Source organism: Embiotoca jacksoni, unplaced genomic scaffold (genome assembly GCF_022577435.1).
Source record: "Embiotoca jacksoni isolate LCO1_2020_lvr unplaced genomic scaffold, fEmbJac1.0.p SCAF_8, whole genome shotgun sequence".
In the NCBI taxonomy this organism is placed as follows: domain Eukaryota; kingdom Metazoa; phylum Chordata; class Actinopteri; family Embiotocidae; genus Embiotoca; species Embiotoca jacksoni.
The window spans coordinates 9548869-9572448 of record NW_027185436.1 but is presented as its reverse complement, the minus strand read 5'-3'; the positions used below and the strand labels follow the sequence as shown (position 1 = coordinate 9572448).

Genomic DNA, 23580 nt, shown 5'->3' with positions numbered 1-23580 from the left:
TTGCTGTATATAACGCACATCTGCTGCTTGTGTAAATGTGTGCCTGGCCGTATGACCTTGTGTTTATCCAATAATTATCTATATACATCACATTATCACAATCACAATTTCTTTATTTGTGTATGTACAAAAAAATGCACAAGGACTCAGACATAGGTTAGTCAATACTGAGGCAAACACAATCACATAGAGGACAGTTGACTACTGTATGTTTTCTTCTCGGAATTCTCGAATGGAATTTTTGGGAGTTTTATAAAAAAAAAAATATAATGGTTGAAAAAAGGTAAACAAGTTTCGTTGATGTCCGAAATGTAGACAAATGTTCCTAACAAATATGTAAAGAAAATGACAGTTTGCTAGTTCTTGATAATACAAAAGAAAGAAGCTTAACATCATGAAGTAAGAAAAGTCCTGAAATCGACAATAAGACTCATTAGTCTGACAAGCTACTCGGCATTGGGGGAGTATCGTCCACACCTGAACCCCGTCAGATGAGCGTCACATGTGGCGGTGTAGGTAAAATAAAGAACTCCTTTGCGCAGCTGACAGCTTAATGAATGAGACCCTCTCTCCGGAAAGACGAGACATCGCCCTGCTACGTCATTGTACAGCACGTCCCTATCCCAGACTTCAAACCTCAACTCCCGACCCATTTCCACAGAGCCAAAGTCATAAGTGGCATTCCACACTGGGTCGTTGTCGTCCATCACCGTCTCGGTCTCCTCGTACATGCCGTTGTAGAAGATCTTCACGTAGGCGTCGGTTTTCGTGAAGGTGTCGGCCCTCAGTCCTGCGGCTCTGTGGATCTCCAGTGTGAGAGTTCCTCTGCCGGCCCTTAAAGGACAGCAGTTATGGTCCGTATTGGGAGTTGGGGAGCAGTTCTTGAAACCATGCTTGTCCTCCTGCAGCTGGTTCTCCTTGATGTACTCCGTGACGGTGTGTCTCAAATTATCGCTGATATTCAAGTCCTCCACCAGATGGTGCAGCGGGAAGATGGCATAAGAAACCACATCAGGGTTGTCATGGAGGCTGTTCATCCAGCTGTGGTACGCCTTAGAGGGGTCCTGCTGGTAGAGGATGTCAGGGAAGTACCTCTCTCCTCCAATAACCTCAATTTTATTGGTAATGAAGCCTTGGTAAAAGCCCATGCTCATATTGCCTTTCAGGAGGTTCTCGCACTTGTTGGAGAAGGATGCGTTGGCAGGGAGGAAACCCAGAGCCAATCGGAGTTCAACATTCAGGCAGGTTTTGATGTCTGACTCCGAGAAGCCCTTCAGTGTGGCCAGGCAGGTCCTGAAGGCCGTGATTTGCCTCACCTTACCACCAAGCTGGACCTAACCAACACAAACAAATACTGGAGGTGAGGGCCAAGAACTTCCTTTTTCGCTGATCAGTAACAGTCCATCATCATTTTTTTTTTTTCAGCGTTATTTAGCTCTGGTTAAAAAAAAAAAAAAAAATTAAAAAAAAAACGACTACAACATAAAAGGCAGGAAAAGAGGAGCCCGTGTATCCAACAAGTTTCTCTGACCTGGTGTATGTAATGTGTTCCGTAGGTGTCGATCAGCCGCCTGTATAGGGCCTTGCTCTGGCTCGTACTTAAACTCCGTGGTAGTCTCTTCAAATGCTTTGTGAACGCTGCACTCAGCTGGGGATGATCAGCCAGCCTGTAGCTACAAAAACAAAAGGCAGGCGGAGTTCAACCATAACACGATGACAACATAACCGTGACTGTCCTGTAACAAAGATAATAAACAGCCGAGTTCACTGTAAGATCTCAATCTGCGCCCTTAAACTTGTCACAAAAAAATTGTTAAAAGGTGTATATATATTTTTTTTTTTTTTTTTTTTAATTTTTATTATTATTATTTGCATGCTGTATTCCAAGTCATCTTTCAAATTGTATCCCCTGTCATACCGAGATCCATATGTGCTAACGGTACGTCTGCCTCCGAGCCACTGTTGGGTATTAAACTACAACCTTACTGTTCTGGGCTTTTTATGCCACAATACCGAATTGCCAAAACATTCGCGGGAGCACATTTTTGGTTATCGATTTCTGTCGGCTCGTGAGTTAATGACGCTCCATCAGTCAACGCGTTACGTACACTTATACCCACATTTTTTTTTTTTTTTTGACCAACCCTACTCTTTACCTGTAGTAGGTGCAACTGATTTCATGGATGGCGAACGTGGCTTTGTCCACGCTGTGCTGTGAACGAGCAAACTTCGCCAAATCCGAGCGGCTTCCTCCCAGCACGGCCTCGCCGACATCGTCGAGGCTCAGGCCCAAACCCCAGTTGCTGTTGACCAGCGCGTTGGAGCTGCGCAGCAGGGAGTCCACGGAGTGGTAGAGGGCGCTGGACAGCTGCTTGCTGCAGCGGCTGAAAGGACGCCAGTCGAGCACGGCTGCCGGGAGCCTCTGAACCTAAAAGAGGAGGAGGGAGGAAGGGCAAGGATGTGGAGAGGGACGCAGGTGTTGGAAAGAAAAATATATAGGAAGTGCCAGAATAGTACGCGGTGGGGGGGAGGGGGGAGGGGATTACAGGTTTGATTTGAAAATTTTTTACCGTCTCACCTGTCTGTTTTGGAAGCGGTTTGGACACAGTGTGCAGGTGTGGTTGTCAGCCAGATGAGCTTTGATGTTAATGACGTAGGCTCCCGTTCGCCGCATCCGCACCACGTCAAAACCCTCCCCCGCCAGGTTGTGGCCCGGGACAAAAGGAGCTTTCTCACACTCTGACCCTGCGCCAGTCCGGCAGCCCTGGACTCTGTGGACGTCCGACATAACTTGCGCAGCCAAGATAAACGGGACAAGGTTCCTCCATCGCTTTCCTCCTGCTTGCATGGTTGCCTGAATGTAACGGAGCGCAACGTGGATGAGAAAGTGGTCGGTGGTGTTTCGGTTCTCGTGGTGACTTTGCGTCGGGACATTTTTGCTTTTAAGCCCATCCTATGGAACATGTAAGCAGTGTCTCAGATTGATTATTGCTCCAATTGCCCGTAAATTCATGCAAGCATGAACTATGACAAGCTATGTTTAAATGCAGATGAGCCTCTAATCCTCTCTGCTGCATGCCACATAAACTGCGGTAATCCTGCCGCAGATGTCATGTCAACACCAAAAACATGCACAACAAAATCATGCACCATAAGAGGACATGCACTCTTACCTTGGACTTGATTTTTTTTTTTTTTTTTTTTTTTTTTTTTTTGTCGTTTGGTTTGTGTCTTTTTCTTAGTTGCCAAGCAGTAGCTTTCTACTCCTCCCAAAACACCTCTCTTGATGTGAACTGGTCTTCTTCTTTCTCTATCCCCATCGATGGCACATGCACGCTTGCAAATGATGAACTGCGACTTGGGTCTCGATCCAGCTGGAAATGAAATCACGGCTGAGAGAGCTTTAGCTTTGCTGGCAGGCTGTTCTGAAAGCCTGCTGGGTGAACTCTTTAGTCTGTCCTCCGCCTTTTCAAAAACACCAAGAAGGGAGTGCCCCCTTCTTCAGGGCTGTGCGTCTGCCGCTCTCTCACTCTTCCTCTCTTCCTCTCTCTTCCTCTCTTCCTCCCTCTTCCTCCGGGCCATACCAATTTCCTCAGCATGAGTGGGTTTGTTTTCATGTTCGAGACCCAGTTCTGTGAATCGCTCTCTGCCCTTTGTGCACATGCATGTGTGGGAGAGGAGGGAGATTTTTGTGTAGTCCGGAGAGAAAAAGATGAACATTGGTCTGGGCACTCTTTACAGGAAATGGGTGTGTGTTTGTGTGTATGTGCATGCATTGTGAGTGTACAGTACATGGGTGTGTGTGTGTGTTTTGGACTGAATCCGTGTCTTTGTCTATAAAACGTCTGAGCTGGCCTGTCTTGTGTAATAATAACCTCGTCCAAACCATGAGATCAGCTTTGCCATTGTCTATGCGTGGATGTGGGAGGAATGTCGGTGGTTTTCGCTGTAAGTTCAAGGTAAATAAGTGTCTTTCTGCAAGAGGTTTCATTTAACAGGAGACAGAGAAAGATTGTCTATAAATAAGATTATATTCAGAGAAGCGGTGGTGCCACGTTTACAAAATAATACACGCTTTCCTTGAGTGAGTTACCCTCAATTGTGACTTTTGTATTTTATACCATAATAATAAAATATAAAAATGCAACTAAATGTGCTTCCAATTAGCTCAAAGATTTAGCATATCATTTGTTTAAAAAGAAAAAAACAGCACTTCATGTAGTTTGACTGCTTCGTGTAAGTGACCGCCGACTGAGCACTGTAGGTATTTTAGAGAGTTTTTAGTTGTAGATGACCAGAGACACACCATCCATGAATCCAGTATATAAATGAAAACAAATTCATGAATAGTTTCCTGTTCTTTTATTAAGGGCACTTCAGAAAAGTTCTGTCATGTTAGTTTCAGCATGAAAGTAAAAACAGTATTACATTTTTCATCTCGTACTTTCCATTCGTATATAAAAAATAAATAAGCACAAGATGCTCATCAGGTATCTATTTAACCACATGTTTCATACATGGTAGGTCCCAACAAACCCATAAAGCATGCAAAGTTCTGAAATGGGTATAAGAATGTTTATACATTACATGTCATTGTGCATCTTGGCCTCATGGGGGCAGTATTGGTTCATTTCGACTCTGAAAGTCACTTTTGCTTTAAAAGCACATATGGGAATTTCAAAAGCGAATTGCTCCAAAGTCGTATGTCTAGTTTAACAAAATACATTATTACATTTAAAAAGCTTGTGATTGGAAAATGCAAAGTATAATGTTTTCGACCACTAATGCAAAGACTGATTTAAAATAGAAGCCCTTAAACATGACAATATTTCCCACACCAGTAAGAAGCATTACGGACATTTCTGAGGTAATAATCAACAAGTTAAAAGCACAGTCTGTCACTACAGATCAGGCACCCCAGAGACAGAAGCTGTGTGTTCTTCATGCTCATTACGCTGTGCCTCTCCGCGTATTTCCTCATAGCCTCTAGTCGTCCTAACCCCAGACAGCCGCCTCCTTCTCTTCACCAGGATCACTGCCACTATGACCAGCAGCATCATCCCCATCACCCCAAAGGCTACACCTGCCTTTTCTCCATCAGACATCTGATTCAATTCTGGGTTAAGCTTTTGCACAATTTCCTTGATTTCCTCTGGACTGGCAAGTTTCCACGCCTTGGTCTGCCCCACTCTGACCCAGTTATGTTCCCCCTCCGTCATCACCATCACTGTGTTGGTGGCTCGCATGCTGACAAGCGGGCTTTTGGTGAATGGAGGCAGTCGGACAGGTTGCAGCTGCCCACCTGTGAACAATCCAGACTGGACGCAGTAAAGAATTTCACAGCCGTCGCTGACCGATGCAAGGTGCTGACTGAATTTGGGAGGGCACCTACGTTGATTTCTTGCCAGTGGGTTGCTTGACTGACAGCTGAAGAGGCCTCCGAATGGTACGGAGTATCTGGTTGCAGTCTCATAATCATTACTCACGCAGATCACTTGGCCATCTGAGAGAAACTTTACTGGGATGAAGTTTGGGGGGCAGCTTTTGGCTTTGGTGAGGGGGTTCAGGAGGGAGGGGCTGTACAGGCCTCCAAAGAGATACCCTGAGTTGCCCGGGGCCTGTCCGTTTGCAGAGCACCAGTAGGTGTTGACGCGAGCAATGCGAACATGGTTGTTGTCCTGACACTGCAATTTGTGACAATGGAACAGATGAAATAATCCACAGGAATACCTTTTATTGTGACAATCATACGTGCTGTAACTTTGCTGTCTCACTTCCGATCTCAGTAAAGTCGGGGAGTAAGGCGGACGGCAGGAGAAGTCTCCTGTTTCTGGGTTTTTCTGAGCCAGGGCATTACAAAGTGGACCTGCATCTGAGCTGACCTGTGTACACTCTTGGTAGACGCCACCAAAGCTAAGGTTTGTAGCGGGGCCTTCGCAGGATTTATCATCAATGTTGGCCTGGAAGTTGAAGTTCTTGGAGTTGATGTCGACACACCCAGGGCGGGTGTTGACCTTGTAGTAGCGCTCTATGGCCTGACTCAATGAGTGAGCCACTTTGCCAACTGTAGGCTGTGGCAAATCAGGGATACTGTTGGTGTTGATAAAGTAGTGTAAGGGAAATCCCGAACGGTCGATAGCAACCAGGTTGTTTCTGGTACTTTCCTGCCACTTCTGCAGAGTGATGCCAGGATAAAAAGGTATGCCGCCTCCTTGGCTTTGAATGAGGGAGTACTGAATGTTGGACTGGTATGTCTGAAGCGATGAGCTCTGCTTGGTGTTTTGACTGCTGATATCAAACTTGAGTTTGTCAAAAAAGTTTAGACCAGCCAGTGCTTTGACGGTCGATCTCTCTGACACACTGTCCGACACATACGAAGAGCTGAGGTAGTCCTCCTGCATCAAAGTCGCCCCAGCATCAACACCAGTGATGACATGAGTGCCGTAGTCCAGAACCATCTTCTCCGAGAGATAGTCGCTGTACCTCGTCTGGTTGTTCTCGATTGCATCAGCTATTTCTTTGGCTTGTTGAGCAAAGCGTGTATCCAGAGTGAAGTCTGGATAAGCCTTGACTGTGTAGATGAAGTTACGAACCTTTAAAGGAAAGGATTATAACATCATTACATTTTAAGGTTATTGTTTTGAACATTTTATTTTGTATTCTTTCTTTTTATTTGCTTAAATTAAAATGACTATGTAACATCTGTCCAGGGACTGCAGTTAAAGCATAGCCTTTTAAGTCGAGCACATTTAGTGCAACATTTGTAATACACACTGCATTAAATAAAGAAAAGAAAATACTTCAGGTCAGACAGCATTTTTCATCAACCACATTTCAAGCAATCAATGACAGAGTAGTTTTTGTGGACAAATATGTACTAAATCATTTTAGCTCTTGGTCAAGAAACACCGCAATTATGTGTTTGCATTTTTGTAATACATCTAAAAATAAATTTAAAAATTAAAAAAAAAACTCACCTGGACTCTAGCTGTAGTTGAGGAGTCTCTGACCTGATGTGTTTTCATCCTCATGTTCTCAGTGGAATATTTACCATTCAGCACTGAGAAGAAGGATATGTCTGCATTTATGCTGTGAGACGTGGAGCTTTTCTGCTCCAGCCATGAGCTGATGATCTCCGAGTTGGTCTCCACACCCGTCTCTTTGTGGGGGATGACAAACACTTCATCTGGGATGAGGTAGATCCCATCCTCAGTGGTCTGGCACTGGAAGTAGCTGAGGTTCATGACTCGGCCCATGTCCATGTTGCGGAGGTTGTCCCAGCCTCCACCTGGCAGCACCTCCAGTGCTGTGATGGAGGTGTTGGTGGAGGCCCGACATTGTCTGAGCCAGTTAGTCGGGCGACTTACAGGGACTGAAGAGCAGACATGAAGGAAAGAGAGAGCCAGGAGGGTCACTGCTGTTTTCATGATGTCAGTGTCAGATGTGAGGACTGACAGCCGAGTTTAAACTATGTTCCTCCTCCTCCTCTGATTAAAATCATCACATGACTAACAGGAATATCTTGCTTCACAATTTACAGCGCACGGTTAGGCTTTACTTTCACTTCTGGAAAGTCACGAGAAGACAAAAACTTGAATGAAATTAAAAAAAAGTTAAGCTATTGAAAGATTGAGGGGGGCTGGCAAGATATGAAAAGCTATTTATTTGCTAATTTAATTAAATTTGTTAACTAATTAATTGATTAATTAAAAGAAGTTTAAATTATCTATTTGAAGAAACTTTCAGGGGATCCAGAATTCAAACTAAAGGCAATAAATACCGGCTTTAATACATCAGCTAAAAAGGGACTGGTTAGATACCAAACAGTTTTATAGAAGCGTGCAAATAAAAAACGATTTAAAAAGTAAAAGGACAAAAACACAGAATACAGAATAGGCATCCTCTTTTGAAATATGGCATGTACAATTACAATGAAAATTTCCAAAATACTGGGTTGGTTATGACTAGTAATGATGAAGCTTATTCTCACAAGCATAACACAGTATAATATAACCATATTAAAGTCCTTATCAGAAAACCTACAGGCATTTAAAGAAGTTACAGTGAATTATCGTATCTAATAGTTTAAGTAATTTAAAGTTATGATTTTTCTCAATGTATGACATGAAATGAACTCTAACATGAAAGTAGGAGGCAGAAGCCATGACGGTGTCTAAATTTGTACATACATGGTCATGTGACCTTCAAGTAGTGTAGAGGAATAACATTTGTTTTTTATTGTACTCTAACAACAGAAAAGATTTGATTTATTTCAGGTGTAATTTATATTTGATTTATTTCAGGTGCAATCTATATTTGTGAAAGACATAACAGAGCTGGAGTTCCCAGAAATTCAAGAATTTGGACTTCCTCCACAGCGCAATGTAAATCTGTTCAGTTTTTATCTTATTAAAGAGAACAGAAAACAGGTATGAAAATGAGATCTACTAAAAGGAAGTTGCAGTGTTTTAAATGTCAGGAGAGATAAGTATGCTCAGTGTGAGTTTCCCAAGAATTTCCTGAGTCCCCCCCCCCCCATCCCCCAACAATCAAGCCTGAGCTTGAATATTTAAACAAGATTAAAAAAAAAACCAAAAAAACCTGTGTATAGTAATAAACTGCAGACTTGCAACATATATTTCAAACAATACAGTAAACACCGTCAAATGTCTTGTTTTATGTCACACATGGGGAAGTCCCCATTATTTTCCATTGTTTATTTTGGGTTAATTTTTGACATCAGTATGTTCACACTTATCGGACTTTCCCAAACTCCATGTCTGAAAAACAAGTTCAAACACGCAAGATCACATGATGAGACTAAAAAACAGTTATGTACTGCATATTTAGACTTCCTCTTCATGTAACCCGAGAGTGATTCTGTGACGCTGACATCAGGAGTCTGCGGGGGCCACAGGCTACCGCCCAAAGGGGCCCTTGTTCCTCTTGCAGAGGATTGTTCCTTATAGAAGTTTGTTGAAACATTTCTCACCTTTGTCTAAAAATGTAAGAACTTCTGTTTTCATAAACAGCAGATTATTTTGGTTTGCAATGCAGGGTGCCAAATTAATGCAGAATAACACTGCGCAAGGGTCAACTGACTCAGTCTCTGCCAAACATCTCACTAACTAACACTATGCAGGCTATGTTAATATACCAACGTAGAAACCACCTATAACAAAGCGTTGGCAACCCAGCGAGAGTGTGCAGTATCTCCCTGGGGTTATCAAGTGGTCACCTCCCTTCACCGGTGTTTCGTCAAGTTAGGCCCACCACACCTCGGGAAGGCTCACCTGCAGTCCTGGCGTCCCAGGACTACTCCCCTCAATACTCACACCCACCACCCCTGCTCTACCTGTTTAACATCCAATCTAGTGTGACCTGTGCCTACATACTTTGGCAGCATTATCGTTGCTCAAAGCCACAAGGTCATAGGCCAACATGCTACACACGACCACCACAACCATTCTTCCTCCACTAACTCCTGAGACTTTAAATTAATTTAGCAATATGTACTTTTTTCCGATTTATATTTGGGCTAGTTGATTTTATCAAATACCTCCGCGGTTTTCAAAGTCCACAACTTGTTACAGTAAAAGGCAACCCGGTGTCAACTGACCTGGGATGAACCCTCCCGGTCCTAAGGACTGCAGTTGCGTCTTCTGGCCAGCAGATGACAGTATGAAACCATACGCCACAGCAGATGAACGGTACAGCCAATTAACATCACCTCAGAGTATAGTATCAAAAGAAATTAAGGAATGTAGATCACGGGAACTTTTCAATGTTTTTTTTTAACCGCTATATCATCTGCTACCTAAATTCCTGAATGGTAGACTACAAGCTATCATCAATAGGGCATATAACTATTGGTTCCTGTGTTCCCTGCTGGAACTCTGACATGTTTGTTTTATCAGCTGTTGAGAAGAGGAACTGTTGTCACGCCCACCAAGCCTCACTGTTGTCACAGATGTTTAGCTGTTTTTTGCAAGCAGCTATAAGAAGTGTCACCAGCGCTGTTTTATGACCACCCTGGCCTTGTCCCACTTGCCTATCAGTCGTGATTTGACGCAAGCAAAACAAACAAAAGCATCCAAAAGTACCCAAGTGACAGGTAAGAAGGGATCAAATTTGCATAAGAAGTACACGGGTCTGGTCGGCCTGCGCGTAAAGGGTGCGTAAAAGCGCGTCTCCAAATTGTCCTGCGCGACCTGATCAAATAAATCCAGTTTTAAGCCAGCACTCACCAAAATATTTTTAGCTGTTTCACAAAGACATATTCAACAAGCCAACGGTAAAAAAAAATCTCTGTGGCTAAGACCACAGAAGAAGTTTTCTGAAATACAACTCAGTTGCGCTGAATGGCACTACATAATGTAAACATGGGCAGAAACATGACGTGTACCTCACAACTGTACAGGCTCAGTAGAAGTTTTCATTTTATCCGTTTGATGTTTACAGCACACTGTGTTCAGAGTAGTAATTTTGACAAAAAGCCACACATCACGGTCTATAAATTAAAATAATTTTATTATTTCCAATAATTGCAGATCAGTCCATTACAGACCTGACAGAAGGCGAGAAGAAAAGAGATGTAAACACAGAAAGTTCATTATTTTCTGTTATAGAAAAACTGAAATAGGTAGGTAAAGCAAACTCAGGATCTTAAATTGAAAGCAACTTAGTCCACACAAGAGTCAAATGCCGGCAGAAACACCTTTGGGCAGCATTTAGTGTTCCGTAGGAGAATTTTCACTTCTGAGCAGCACCCCTGGTCTTAGGAGCCTTGGCAACCTTGCGTTTGGCCTTCTTCGGGCTCTTTGGCTTCTTGGTGCTCTTGGTTGCAGCAGGTCACTTGGCTTTCTTAGGACTCTTTACCTTCTTTTTCTTCGTTGACTTCTTGGCTGCTCTTCCTGCTGCTTTCTTGACACTGACCTTCTTGACCTTTTTCACCTTTGGCTTCTTCTTCTTCTTCACCACCTTCATCTTGCGAGGTTTTGTGGGCTTTTTGTTGAGCTTGAAGGAGCCCGAGGCCCCGCTGCCCTTCAACTGGATCAGAGCTTTCTTAGTCAGCAAGCGCTTGATGGCTGTGACGATCCTGGCTTTGTTCTTCCCCACGTTATATCCTGCGGCCTTCAAAGCCTTCCTCAGGGCTGGCAGGGACACACCGCTGGGCGATGGGGATGCAGACACAGCCTTCAGTATCAAGATTGACACTGACGGAGCTGTTTTCTTCCTCGGAGTCTTGGCTTTCCTTTGGGCAGGTTTGGCCGGACCTGCCGGTGTCAGAACAATCACAGCAGAAGACATTGTAATAGCTCGAATACCAGGATCAAGTTGGGGAGGTTCACAGACAGTACAAGACAGAGTGTTATCTGCGCTTGTGCTCTTGGCGGATCCAGGCTTTATCAAGCCTCTATGAGAACCGTGTAGAGTCAGCCCTGCAACCACAGTGCACCTCTTCTCCCCCTCTTATTTGATCATGTTTGTGTTTTCTTCGTCTGAATTAACCTTTAGAATACCTGTGTAAAATGTTTTATATCCATATAAAAGTCACCTCATAAAAAACATCACAATTTGAACTGCCTATATGGATATTTTCTATTCAAGAATTGATTACATACATTATAGTTTGTTGTGTAATTGCAAGCTGGCAGGTGTCAAATGTAATTTGAGATGTGCATTTTGAACATTTTAACAAGATTATATCCTCTAAATAATCAGGTACGTAGTTATATGATTAAGTACACTTAAGTACAGTGATGTGTGTGATATGTTGGCCCCAAAAATTGGTTTCATTTCAGCTATTTTTTTCTAAATAAATGAATTTAAAGATGACCAAAGAAACACAGTTGCCTTATATGTATGCTGAGGTCACTACAGAGTGGCTTCAACATGGAGGCAAGAGTGTTTTTTAGTGACAGGATGTGGTGAGCAAGGTTCAATAACAAATAATTACGTTTTTTTGGAATTAGTGAATATAAAGGCTCCTATATGAGATGGACACTAGTATCAATAAGAGTTATCAGCTGAGGAGGGGCAGCCAGAGGAACGAATTTAAGATTATTTCCCCACGTTTCTTCTTTCTTTTTGTTTTTTTTACTCGGTTTAAAATAATCAGGGGTGTATTTAAACCAGTTTATTTCTTATTTAAGCATCAATCTATGGTTTTATGGCCTTCTTTTTCAGTTTAACAAGAATATGGTGCCTTGAAGTGCTTCATTTTCACATGAGCATTTAATACACTCTGTCGTACGCCTTTACATACATTAATTAAATCAAATGCAAAGGGGCCAATTAAGTGCTGGCATCATACAGCACTATTTTGTCTTTCTTCTATAAAGTACGCTCATGTACTGTTCAGGCTAGAAGACTTTATGAGATATTAACATCAGCCGGATACCATTATCATCTTATTTTTAAACATGAAATAATATTTACTTTATATCATTAGTAATTGTTTGTGTTCATTAACATGTTTTTGTGCCATCAGCAAAATCAAACATAATTTCAGCTACATTTACATATTTCATATGGTATAGTAGAACACATTTGTAGCTAAAATTGTTTATTTGTTTCAAAATGAAGAAGACTGGCAGACACATGGACTGGAGTGTCAATAAATCGTAACTATTCCACTTGAAAAAACACTCAAACTGCTCAAACCACTGAGAATTTCTCTCTGTCTGTCTTTCATTCTCTCTCCCACTATTTCTTTTCTTTATTAATATTGAGTGTTTACTTAACCATGTGTGAAGGGGAAGATTAGCAAATCTTGCCTTCTGTAGTGCACTGATAGTGCCTACTCCAATTGCAGGCAAATGCACAAACACACACACAGTGTTGCAGCAGAGTGAGTATGTTTCGTTTCAGTGAAAATGCAGTTCTATTTTCGGCCTGTCAGAGCGAGTCATAGTTTTTGTAAGCAAACCTACATTTTAAAGTGGCCATCGCAAGGTCATAGTTCTGTTTGGCGCTCCAAAAATGAATATGGATAACATTTTAATTGTAGATGAGCAGAAACTTTCAAATTCACCATAATGATGGACTCCAGTAGAGAAGACAGGATGAAGCAGATATACTTTTTTGTCAATATTTACTTGACAGGGACTTTTACTTACTCAAAGAGGAAGGAATTTAGTACTGCAATGACTTCTTTTAGTTTGTGTCCAGTTGTGGTGTGAACAGTTTAAGTCTTAAACTGTGACACATGCAGTCAGAAAAGCAACTGAAACCTTCTGTTGTGCTACCTCAGACTCCCACAGTGGGTAAATGTGTCAGTGGATTGAATCTCCAGCATTCAGCTTGTCTGACTACCACTGTAATACAACTGAGGCATACACTTCAGCAGATAAAAGGGCTCCAACCATCCTATTGACGCACTCTTAATACAACCATTGTTTTGTGACAGTTATTTTTCAGCTCGGTCACTTTTCTAGCCCTCTATTGAGCTGCCAAAGGAGACCAAAGAGCATGAAGGGGCACTGTCACTCAAATAATGTTTTGATTGAAACCACAGATTCATGACACACACACACACACACACACACACACACACACACACACACACACACACACACACACACACACACACACACACACACACACTTCCGGTGAAAAGTCATCCATGATAAACACAAGTGAGGAACATGAACAGGTTTGTTGTGTCATGAATAACTGCTGAAAAGATAAAATGCCCCCCAGTGGTGGAAAGTAACTATATTTAGTTAAGTACTGTACTTAAGTAAGATTTTGAGTTACTTGTTCTTCCCTTGAGTATTTTTCATACTTCCCAATACAACACTTGAGAGGGAAATATTGCACTTTCTACTCTACAACATTTATTTGACAGCTTGATATTTTAAAGGACAGATTTGACACAATGGATGATAAGCTTTAAGAATACAACACATTATTATAATTAAAATATGTTGTAGAAGGGCATTCAGAAAACAAAGACCTCCATTAAGGCCACTCGTCTGCTCTTCTATGACATGCAACCAGTATGTCTGGATATACTGGCAATTGTGGAAATGGGACGATTGTCATGGTTCTGGTTATTCCCTATGAAACCACTAACGACAGCTTACTGTATTTAGTTTGGGCAAATAAATGAGTATTCCAGAGGATTATTGATTCCCCTTGAATATGGATTGTGATATGGGATCATGGTATTTCTAGAATGGCCTATGTTTTGTCACAATTGGACTTTACTACCATCTACTGGATTTTCAGATGTACGGCATGTACCAGAACAATGTGTCCTTCTTTGGCCCATGCTACACTGTTCCACCAAGTTTTATGAAAATTGGGCTGGTAGTTTTGTTTTTAATCCTGTTGATAAACCAAAAAACATAACTACCAGGGGTTTCCAAACTTTCTGGCCTCTGACGTCTTAGAAGGAACATATTTCAGATGTCTCTGGTGTGAATAGCCCCATCAAATAGGGATTTTTTTTTTCCCTCTAGACTTCTCACATGGTTTAACTTCAATAAAAAAAAGCAAGTAATCCACTATCTCACCAAAATATAAAAGATTAGAGAAAAAGTCCAACAACTGAAAAAAATATGTATTTTATACAAGAACTCTGTTTCTGTTCTTCTTCCAGTAGGCCCCTCACATTCATCTGGTGACCCTTTAGAGTGGCCTGACCCTGAGGTTGGGAACCACTGGATTAAACTAGCTAACCGTAGGCTACATAAAGTAGTTCAGACCAGCTCCAACTGCAGCAGCTAAAACAGTAGCATGCAGCTTAACACACTGATGCTTCAGTATTAATAATCTAACGGTGTCTCATATAATAATATCAATCGGAGGGTCCAAACCACTACTTTAATAATACTTTAATTACTTTGACAACACTTTGCTGTTCATACTCCTGTACTTTTAGTTAAGCGGGACTTAAGCAGGTAACCTGACCTGAGGTGCATGTTTTTGGATGATGGGAGGAAGCCGGAGAACCCGGAGAGAACCCACGCAAGCACAGGGAGAACATGCAAACTCCGCACAGAAAGGCCCAGGACCGGATTCGAACCCGGAACCTTTTCTGCTGTGAGGTGACAGTGCTAACCACTGCGCCGCCCTTTTGAGTATTTGTCTTACATTGCTGTAGGCTGTGTGTACTTTTACAGGCTTCTTCCATTATTGAATGCGTCCCTTTGAAGTCATCAGAGAGAGAGAGAGGACGCAAGTGTAGTTTTACCTTTTAAAATTTGACAAACAGAACTGGCTTTTACGCTAAAGGCGGAGGTAAGGCATGTTAAAAGAAATAAAAAATAAATTAAAAAAAAAAAAAAAATGCATTGCTCGGTATTATAATGTTTTATCCCCCCCAAAAACCCCTCTGTCGAAGCCTGGGAGACCTGTTCACTTGGGTTGCTCTCCTCCCAGAAGCATGTGACCAAGTGATCACAGTCACTGCAGTCAGGCAGACGGAGGAAACTTGTGATCGAGGCGGTAGGAAGAGAAGCTCCCCCCCCACCCACCTCCACCCACATCCCGCTCCGTGAGACCACAACTGGAACCGCACCGACTGCACAGCCTTCCTTCGGTCTCTTCAGCTCCGTCACACAACATGGACTGCGGAATCATCACGTCCAAGACCATCCTCCTCTTCCTCAGTTTGATATTTTGGGTAAGTTCGCTGTGTTATTTCACCAGCCGCAGAGACTGGATTTCACAGTGACGGCTTTTTTTTTTTTTTTTTTTTTTTTTTTTTTTTTTTTTTTTTAGAAAGAACGAAGGAAGCATGGCTCGACAGCAGCACTTCCGTTCCTTTTTTTTTTTTTTTTTTTTTTTTTTGTCTGAAATAATTCGCTTATTGTTATTATTTCGTTGTCGGCGCGTCCTCGTGCGTTAAGGATTATAAATCAGAGTGAGAACTTGATAAACATCATTGTGGATTGCTCCACTTTTCTGGCCTACGCGTTCGCATCTTTACTTCCTTATTTTTTTTTTTTTTTTTTTAATTTTTTTTAAACTCCTCTCCAGTTTAAATATGCGTAGCTATTATTTCAAAGCCAGAAAAAAAAAGACCGTGAGTTACATTTGCCAATAATATGAACTTCAGTCCGACTGAATTCCGGGTAAACAACTGCCCAACTATCTGTCCTGCTCTGAGTCCTGAAGAGCGAAGTGCTTTTTGAAGCAATGGAGTAGAAACATCTGTCTGTCTGTGACTCATGTAATTAGATTACTGAGATACAACTGGCGCGCGTGTGTGTATATTTGAATATCTACTTTCGTACTTCCTTAATTTCATTCTTCTTCCAAATGTAACGGGGTTTTTTTGTTTTTTGTTTTTTTTTAGCCTCCCACGTGATATTTTCTCATCTCCAACAGGTCTGGGTTTGATGAGCTAATAGGCTTCGTTGCATTTCTCTGCCTTTCACTATCAATTGTTTCCAGTCAATATATCCCTACCATAGCAAAAAAATAAAAAAGACTGATGGCATGGTAGGTTTCTAGTTGCAAAGCATTACAAATTCAATACTTTCACCTCACGTTTAAACCGCATAAGTAAAAAAAAAAAAAAAAGATCCCCACACGTGGATTGATCCTGTTTATTCAAACAGCTTCAGCTCAGTTGTTGTAGTTGCTCAGGTCTGCTGACTGCCGATGAGGAATATTGTTTAGCCAACAGTCTACGATTTATCAAGCTAAGCCAGTGTATTAGAATTAAATATTGAGCAACCATCTTTGATTATTTTTTTTTTTAACACTAATTTATAAGATCTTGAGTCTTACATTTCTATAGAAATAAAGTTATGCTTACATAGCTGTGAGAGGTAAATTGCCACATTGTTTAGAAATGATCCTTATGTTTCTTCATTACTTTTTGGGGAGTTGTTTTGCTGTTGTTGTAGATTTTTTTTATTTTTTTTATTTTTTTTTATCTCTCTCTGGTTGTCATCATTATTGAATTTTTTTGACATGTTAAGCTTCTCAAAGATTTCAAAGAATAGTGTTGGTTATATTCTAAAAGAAACTGCCCAGATTAACTTGGCTGCAGTCACGTGTCCTGATTCATCCAGAATATTAAACTGACCTTTCAAACAGTCTCACCCACAAAGCCTCTCTGGCATTATATTGAGCGAAACATTGTAAGTACAAACCCTAAAAAGTTTATTTAACGTTTTGTTTTTTTTGAAGATCCCAAAGTTCCAGTCACATCTCGGTGAATTCTAGGAAAATCTTAACAATTACAATATTTCCATTTGCTTTCATTTTGATGTGTAATTATGAAATTGAGTCAGGGTATATGTATCTTATCGTGTGTGTGTGTGTGTGTGTGTGTTTGTAACAAATTGAGCGATTTAAGGATGAAAATCAAGAGTTAAGAGGTTAATGCGCTCTGGAAGCACATGAGCAAATACGTCATGGCCTCTTTCGTTACTTTTTTTGTTGTTGTTGCACAACTTGCATCCTTTCTGTCTCTGAAACCTGGTCCAATGTACAGTAATAGTCCTGCAGGGGACCCACTAAAATCATCCCCACAGATCAAGAAACATTTCCTCAGGGGTTTCTCACATTCCAGAGAGGTGGCACCGTGTGCAGACGCTATACGTTATGTAAGCCTCTTTGTGCTGCTTCTTAGACACAAGATCAGAGTTTCTGGAAAGATTAGGGGTGAGTGGTGGAGGGGGGTGTAGAGTAGCTGCCCCACAGGGATCCCGTGACTGCGGAGTGATTAAGAGAATCGAGTCATGTGGCTGAACTGCAGGATGAATGATTGTTAGGCCACACAAAACACACATACTCCCATATAAAAAAAAAACACCAGGCACACAATATAACTTCTGTAATTAAATGGAAAATAATACTCAAAAATTACACTAATTCGCAGACACAGACGAAGGAGGATTTCTGCCCAGTAGTAAAGGATAGTTGCATACTCTCTTATGAAAAGGAAAATTCATCTGATCACACATTATCATATTCTCGTATTCCCACTGTGACATCAGCATTTAAAACAGGGCGAGATTTACATAAACTGCTTGTTTTACTGTATCTCAATCACAGTAGTTTCATAAGTTTTATAGATCATCAGTTAATTTTCCTTTTAGCTCTTTCCCCCACATTATCAGGCTTCTTTTTTTTTTTTTTATCAAAGACTGGTTCAAATCAAATGTGATAGAGTGCGTTTCAAAGGGCTCAGGGAAGTCAGGAGTGCTGCTTATACGATAATACTTCAGAGTTATTGTAATCTTAACATTTGTTACTGTTGTTGAGCTTTAGTTATTACATTCCGGACTTGTGACATTTTCAATGAAATGAGAAATAATTTCTTGAATTGTCCAAGTCATTTTATTCTGGAGTGTGTATGCACAAAATTGACCCAGTATACGCGCAGTCTTGTGATTGGTGATCTCACTCACGAAGTATGACTCGTAGAAAAGTCGTGACGTCGGTGTGACTTGATGCAGAATCTACGTCCGACTCCACCAGGACAGACAGTCGGTGACCTTCACAGCCTGGGTTAATCACATGAGGTCAGATAACAAACGGAGAACAAATCTCTTTTGAGCTTTGTCTATTTGTGTTTTTAACAGCCAGCTTTGTTCTCACTTTATAATTATTGGTAGTCATGGCTAAAGTTAGTGTTTCTCCTATTGTTTGTACCTTTAGAAAAAGAAGACTTATAAAACAGTATAGTTTTCATGTTGACAGACCAAAAACCAAATGGCCAACTGAAATATTTATTAATGCAAAGTTTTAAAAAAAACATTTCTGACTTCGGTTGTTGGCCACTTCAGCTACCGAATTTGATCCAGATGCTTTCAGCTACAGCGCAGAGAGGAAAAACACAGATCGTGTGACGAAGCCCTTCAGTTGTATCGTGTTTGCTTCTGCAGTAAATTGCGGTGTGAAATGCAGAGTCCATGCACGATGACATTTTTAAAAACTAAAGATTCACTGCTTCACGTCAGTTGATCTTTTTGGCACGGGCGTAAAAAGGCCTTAATAAATTTGGAATGAACAGAAATTGAATTTGCCTCAACGTAGCACAAGTGATGTCAGCAGATGAGATGTGTACATTTAAACCCGCGTTCATTTCAGTGGGATCTTTACTTTTTAACTTTTATCCAGGTCAGGAAGATGAGCGAACGTGTGTCTCGTGATGATACTTTTGCTTTACATTTACCCTCAACTCTTTGCCGATTTAGAAATGTAATAATAAAAAGATTTTGATCTGTGCGCACATGTTCGATAGTTAGTCTCACTAAAACCGTGTTGCTAAATTGTTTACTGTAAATAAACACTTTGATGACATGTAACGTCATTATTTTTCTCCTCCCCGCAGGCTGCAGGAGCAACGTTGGCCTACGTTGGTTCCTACGTGATCAGGAGCTATGACAGCTTTAGCAGCTTCATTCAGGACTGGAACGCGCTGATCCCAGCAGCTACGATCATCTGTGTCAGCGTGGTGATGTTCTTTTTCGGTCTGGTGGGATGCTGCGCCACACTCCGCGAGTCCAAATTTGGCCTCAGCTTCGTAAGTGTGTGTGTGTGTGTGTGTGTGTGTGTGTGTGTGTGTTTGTTTTCCATTACCTTTTGTTTACCCATTCACTGTATTCATTTTCTCTTTTATTCTCTGAAATGAAATTCTATTATTTTCTTTCTCCAGTTCTTTCTTTTCATCTTGGCAATCTTTGTAGCTGAATTGGCTGCCTTGGGATTTAGCTTCATCTATCAGGGCAAGGTGAGTCACAGATTTGAACGTATTATCATCAGTTTTAAATATGCTATGACAAATTTGGGTACTCTGTTAGAGCTCACTGTTAAAGTACCTGAGTATAATTTTTTTTCTTGTGTCTTTCCAGATAAATGGACTCGTAAATGGCTCTATGGACAACGTCTTCAAAAAGTATGGTTTAGAAGCTGCTGAGACTAAAGCTGTGGACTTACTGCAAATTAAGGTTGGTGTTGTATTCTCCAGTGTATAAATAGATTTGTTTTCTCATTTGTACTTTCGGTCTGTTCGACCTCTTCTGCTTTGCTTGCGTTCTCTCCCACCTGCTTGGTTTTATTTCCTCTTATTGTTCTTTGAATTTGCTCTATAGTCTGGCTTCTTTAAGAAAATAAAATCTTCAAACGGCAGCAGCTACAGTGAGATCCATAAACGACCACCATGTTCTCCACCTACATGCCCAAAATGCTCTAAAATTACTCCTCAGTCAAAAGTAATTCTGGGAAATGTAGTGGAGGAATACAAAGATGAAGTAGAAAGATAGTGTGCAGGTCAAACACTAAAGAGGACTTCACATGTGCCAAAATAAGCTCCGTACTGTAACTGATATGCAGACTGATGATGGTGTTAGTAGGTGTATGTTTCCCATAACTCTCTCTCATGTAGTGTCTAACTTTGCTGCTCTTCTTGACATAATTTGTTAATCAGCCTCCTTTCTTATCACCTGTCCACTTTCTCTGTGCAGTTGCAGTGCTGTGGTGTGCACAACTACACCAGCTGGTTCAACACTTCCTGGTTCAGCAGCAGCAACAACAACTCGGTGCCTGCAACGTGCTGTAAAAACAGCAGCTCATCGTGCACCGGCAATCTGAGTCAACTTGACCCGCTTAACTTGAAGGTAAATCCCACAGAGGAACACCGAGGCCCCTGTTGACATAAAAACAGTGTCAGTGTGCACGTGGTTACATGTGTGTACTGTGTCATGGTTGCTTGAAGAAGACTTTGAAACAGGCATTCTCTTAAGTTGACTGACTTTTCCTGTTCTTGAAATGCTTTGATGACTGCGAGAATAAAGTCCGCAAAAATTTCACTGTACTTGTGTATGTATTTCAGGGTTGTGAGGGCATCCTGCAACACTTCCTACAGGACGTGTTGAGTTATGCCATGCTGGTAACTCTTGGCTTTGCCTTGATCAAGGTAAGATCATCACCCACAGTTTAGCAATTGAATGAGCATTGCTCTACCTCCTGCTCTCTGTTAACGTAATGCAGTGAGATACCCACTAGTCAGTGCAACAGATGACATGTCTCCTTGTAGAAATAGCCTACATATTACAGTGAATTCTCAAACCTAGCACTTATTGCAGCTTGTCAAAAGTGGAAAACTAATGCCTGGAATCACGCAGATAGAAAAGTACTTGTCTTGACGTCTACTCAAGTCAATGTACAATGACAGCTCTGTTGAAAGGATTTGAAACAGAAAAGGGTCAGGGTCAGCCATTTCAGCATTTATACACTTCAGCTATGCCTGTCAGAAAGATTTAATCTAAGAAAGCTGAACTCAGATAGCCTTACGAGGTAAAAAAAACAACAACAAAGCAATCTCATTGAAATGTCCTCATGATCGTCCTGTAGACTACTTTGTAATTCTTATACTTCTACAGAGATTAGAGTACAGTACTTGATTCTAGCCTTCGTAGCATTTAGCGTACTTGTAACCTTTACTTTCCCCTAAAAGCCAATGTGTTCACAAATCATTTGCTGCTTCATAAAATATATTTTAAGCTCGTTTCTGATGGCTTTTATTTTTCCTGTTGCAGTTCTTTGGGATGACGAGCGTGTGTGTGATAACCTGTAGAACTGGCAACCGGAGGAGTGGCTACCAGCCTCTCTATGCCTGAACCACTTCCTGCAGCCACCCACTGTAGCACCTCCTCATTTTGCTCTACTGTAGGTTTTCTGACTGCTTACTCTATGTTGTACACATTCATTGCAGAGTTATTTTGAAATCAAAACTTGGAAAACCGTGTCTCAGTCTAAAGGGGGGTCTTACCAGACCATTCCTTCTCAGAATATAATCATTTTATTAAATGTGGATACAGCTTTCAATTTTCTAAATTGTCTAGATTTGTGTCATTGGGTATTTTTTTAATCATACAGTTTCCATATGGTAAAGCAGCCCAAACTTTTCTGTCGTGACTCAGCCCAACTATGGCCAGTCATTGGGATAACAATTCATTTTAAAAGTAATTAAACAGTCACAAATGTTGATTCCCGTTGCACAGCTTTGGATTTTGTTTCCTGGAAGCCTTATTCTTCTGACGCATCATTTTCATTTCTAACATAGTCTGTAGTGCAGCAGCAGCCATGACATCAAAGGACAGAAAAGATCACAGAGAAGAAAAATCTATTTTGGACATTAAGGCTTCTACTCGTAAATCTTGCTGAGCCTTCTTAATCAGTTGAGATCATGTAGATATTATTTTACAGGACATTATACTTTGGAATGTACTTTAATGAATGACTTCAAACTATATTTTAAGCTTTTTTTCTGATTGTGAACAAAATAACAGCAGTTTAATGCCTTACTTAGCGTTGCAATATTTATGGCCAGCTGAACGGATGAATATGGACATATGTCATTTTGGGGTGTATCAACTGTATTGAATGGAATTGTAGCTTTACTTCTAGTTTGACGCTGGTTGTGTTTATTATATTTCTAAATTAAAAAGGTGAATGTTTCACAATAATTTGGAGTTCGGTGCAATTATATATCCCTTGCTTGAATGGCCTACTCTTCTATACTTTCTAACAACCTCTTGTAATTTACAATATTAAAAATATTTATTGTGCAATATACATTCAACAAAAATATGAACGCAACGCTTTTATTTTTGCTCGAATTTCTCGAGTTTAATTAAAAGATGCAAGGCTTCTTTTATGCGTGAATAGGCTCATTTATTTTCAATTTTCTTCACAAATATGTTAAATTTATGTTAGTGAGCACTTCACCTTCGCCAAAATATTTCATCCACCTGACCGGTGTGACACACAAGATGCTGATTAGACAGCGTGTGCCTTGGACTGTTCATAATAAAATGCCCCTCTAAAATGTGTAGTTTAATCAAGCGACACAATGCCACAGATGTCACAAGTTTTGAAAGAGCGTGCAGTTGGTATGCTGAATGTAGGAATGAGCTGTTGCCTGAGAAATTGAATGTTCATTTCACTACCATGAGCCTTTTCCAACGTCGTTTCTGAGAGTTTGGCAGGCATCATCTGCAAGATCATCCTGAGACGAGCCACCTAGACAGCTGGTGAAACAACCGTTTTGCACAACTGAAGAACTTCTCACAAACTGTCATGAACCGTCTTAGGGAGTCACCCGAGTGCTCCTCATTCTCATCGAGGTTTTAACCTTACGTGACCGACGTGTGTCGTCGTAACCGAGTCAAGTTGGCAAATGCCATATGTAACTGCACAATTAGAGTGGCCTTTAATTGTGACCAGTCCAAGGCACACCTGTGCAACAATCATGCTGTTTAATCAGCATCTTGGTGGATGGATTCATACTTTAAGGGAGAGATAACCCTTTTGTGTGCATAGAAGAAGTCTTATATCTTTTACTTCAACACATGAAAAATGGAAGTGAACACAAAAGTGTTGCGTTTATATTTTTGTTGAGCATACATAAGTTATTATAAATATATAAATTATTATAACATCCTTAATTATTAAGTCTTTATAGCTAGGACACACTGACAGTCACACACATAATATCGTGTCATTGTAATGAAATGAGGGCATAGGGGAGTAAAACGTTATGTTGAATCATCTGTTCATTTTGGTGCCAAAACGCCTTCCTATCTTCTTTTCAAGAAAGCAGACCAC

The 23580-nt window shown here is 40.9% G+C and overlaps 4 protein-coding genes across 7 annotated transcripts in view; 1 reads left to right on the top strand and 3 right to left on the bottom strand.

Annotated features, from left to right (window-relative positions):
* Positions 1-92: 92 nt before the first annotated feature.
* prf1.5 (perforin 1.5) lies at positions 93-15710 on the bottom strand. 4 transcript variants are annotated; one of them, XM_069138861.1, is made up of 6 exons: positions 15691-15710; positions 3174-3215; positions 2579-2854; positions 2157-2428; positions 1532-1673; positions 93-1334 (listed from the first exon to the last, which is right to left on the bottom strand). In XM_069138861.1, exons 3-6 carry the CDS (start codon positions 2846-2848, stop codon positions 447-449), a joined length of 1572 nt encoding a protein of 523 aa, XP_068994962.1. In that variant the 5' UTR covers positions 2849-2854; positions 3174-3215; positions 15691-15710; the 3' UTR covers positions 93-446. The 4 variants fall into 4 exon arrangements, with proteins under 4 accessions (XP_068994962.1, XP_068994960.1, XP_068994961.1 ...); XM_069138859.1 differs by lacking the exon at positions 15691-15710 and having other exon boundaries at positions 2579-2953; positions 3174-3730; XM_069138860.1 differs by lacking the exon at positions 15691-15710 and having other exon boundaries at positions 3174-3730.
* Positions 4346-7427, bottom strand: mpeg1.1 (macrophage expressed 1, tandem duplicate 1). The gene is made up of 2 exons (XM_069138857.1): positions 6978-7427; positions 4346-6593 (listed from the first exon to the last, which is right to left on the bottom strand). The coding sequence occupies exons 1-2, from the start codon at positions 7425-7427 to the stop codon at positions 4902-4904; spliced, it is 2142 nt and encodes a 713-aa protein (XP_068994958.1). The 3' UTR covers positions 4346-4901.
* LOC138191862 (histone H1) lies at positions 10512-11392 on the bottom strand. Its single transcript, XM_069138918.1, is given in 1 exon segment — positions 10512-11392. A coding segment is annotated over 1 exon segment (558 nt). The 5' UTR covers positions 11311-11392; the 3' UTR covers positions 10512-10752.
* Positions 15419-23580, top strand: part of mapk4 (mitogen-activated protein kinase 4) — a 32863-nt gene continuing 24701 nt past the window's right edge. The window contains 7 exon segments of the mRNA XM_069138536.1: positions 15419-15634; positions 19304-19495; positions 19628-19702; positions 19824-19919; positions 20436-20588; positions 20804-20887; positions 21510-21584. Of these exon segments, the coding sequence (XP_068994637.1) occupies positions 15575-15634; positions 19304-19495; positions 19628-19702; positions 19824-19919; positions 20436-20588; positions 20804-20887; positions 21510-21584 (735 nt within the window). The 5' untranslated portion in view covers positions 15419-15574.

What these genes read in the sequence shown, in the direction of transcription:
- prf1.5 (XM_069138861.1), bottom strand. Translation starts at nt 2,848, where the DNA reads ATGCAAGCAGGAGGAAAGCGATGGAGGAACCTTGTCCCGTTTATCTTG. An exon ending in ATCAGTTGCACCTACTACAG is followed by an intron (nt 1,674 to 2,156) that starts GTAAAGAGTAGG and finishes TTGTTTTTGTAG; the next exon opens with CTACAGGCTGGCTGATCATC. An exon ending in GAACACATTACATACACCAG is followed by an intron (nt 1,335 to 1,531) that starts GTCAGAGAAACT and finishes TGTGTTGGTTAG; the next exon opens with GTCCAGCTTGGTGGTAAGGT.
- mpeg1.1 (XM_069138857.1), bottom strand. Translation starts at nt 7,427, where the DNA reads ATGAAAACAGCAGTGACCCTCCTGGCTCTCTCTTTCCTTCATGTCTGC. An exon ending in CAACTACAGCTAGAGTCCAG is followed by an intron (nt 6,594 to 6,977) that starts GTGAGTTTTTTT and finishes TTTCCTTTAAAG; the next exon opens with GTTCGTAACTTCATCTACAC.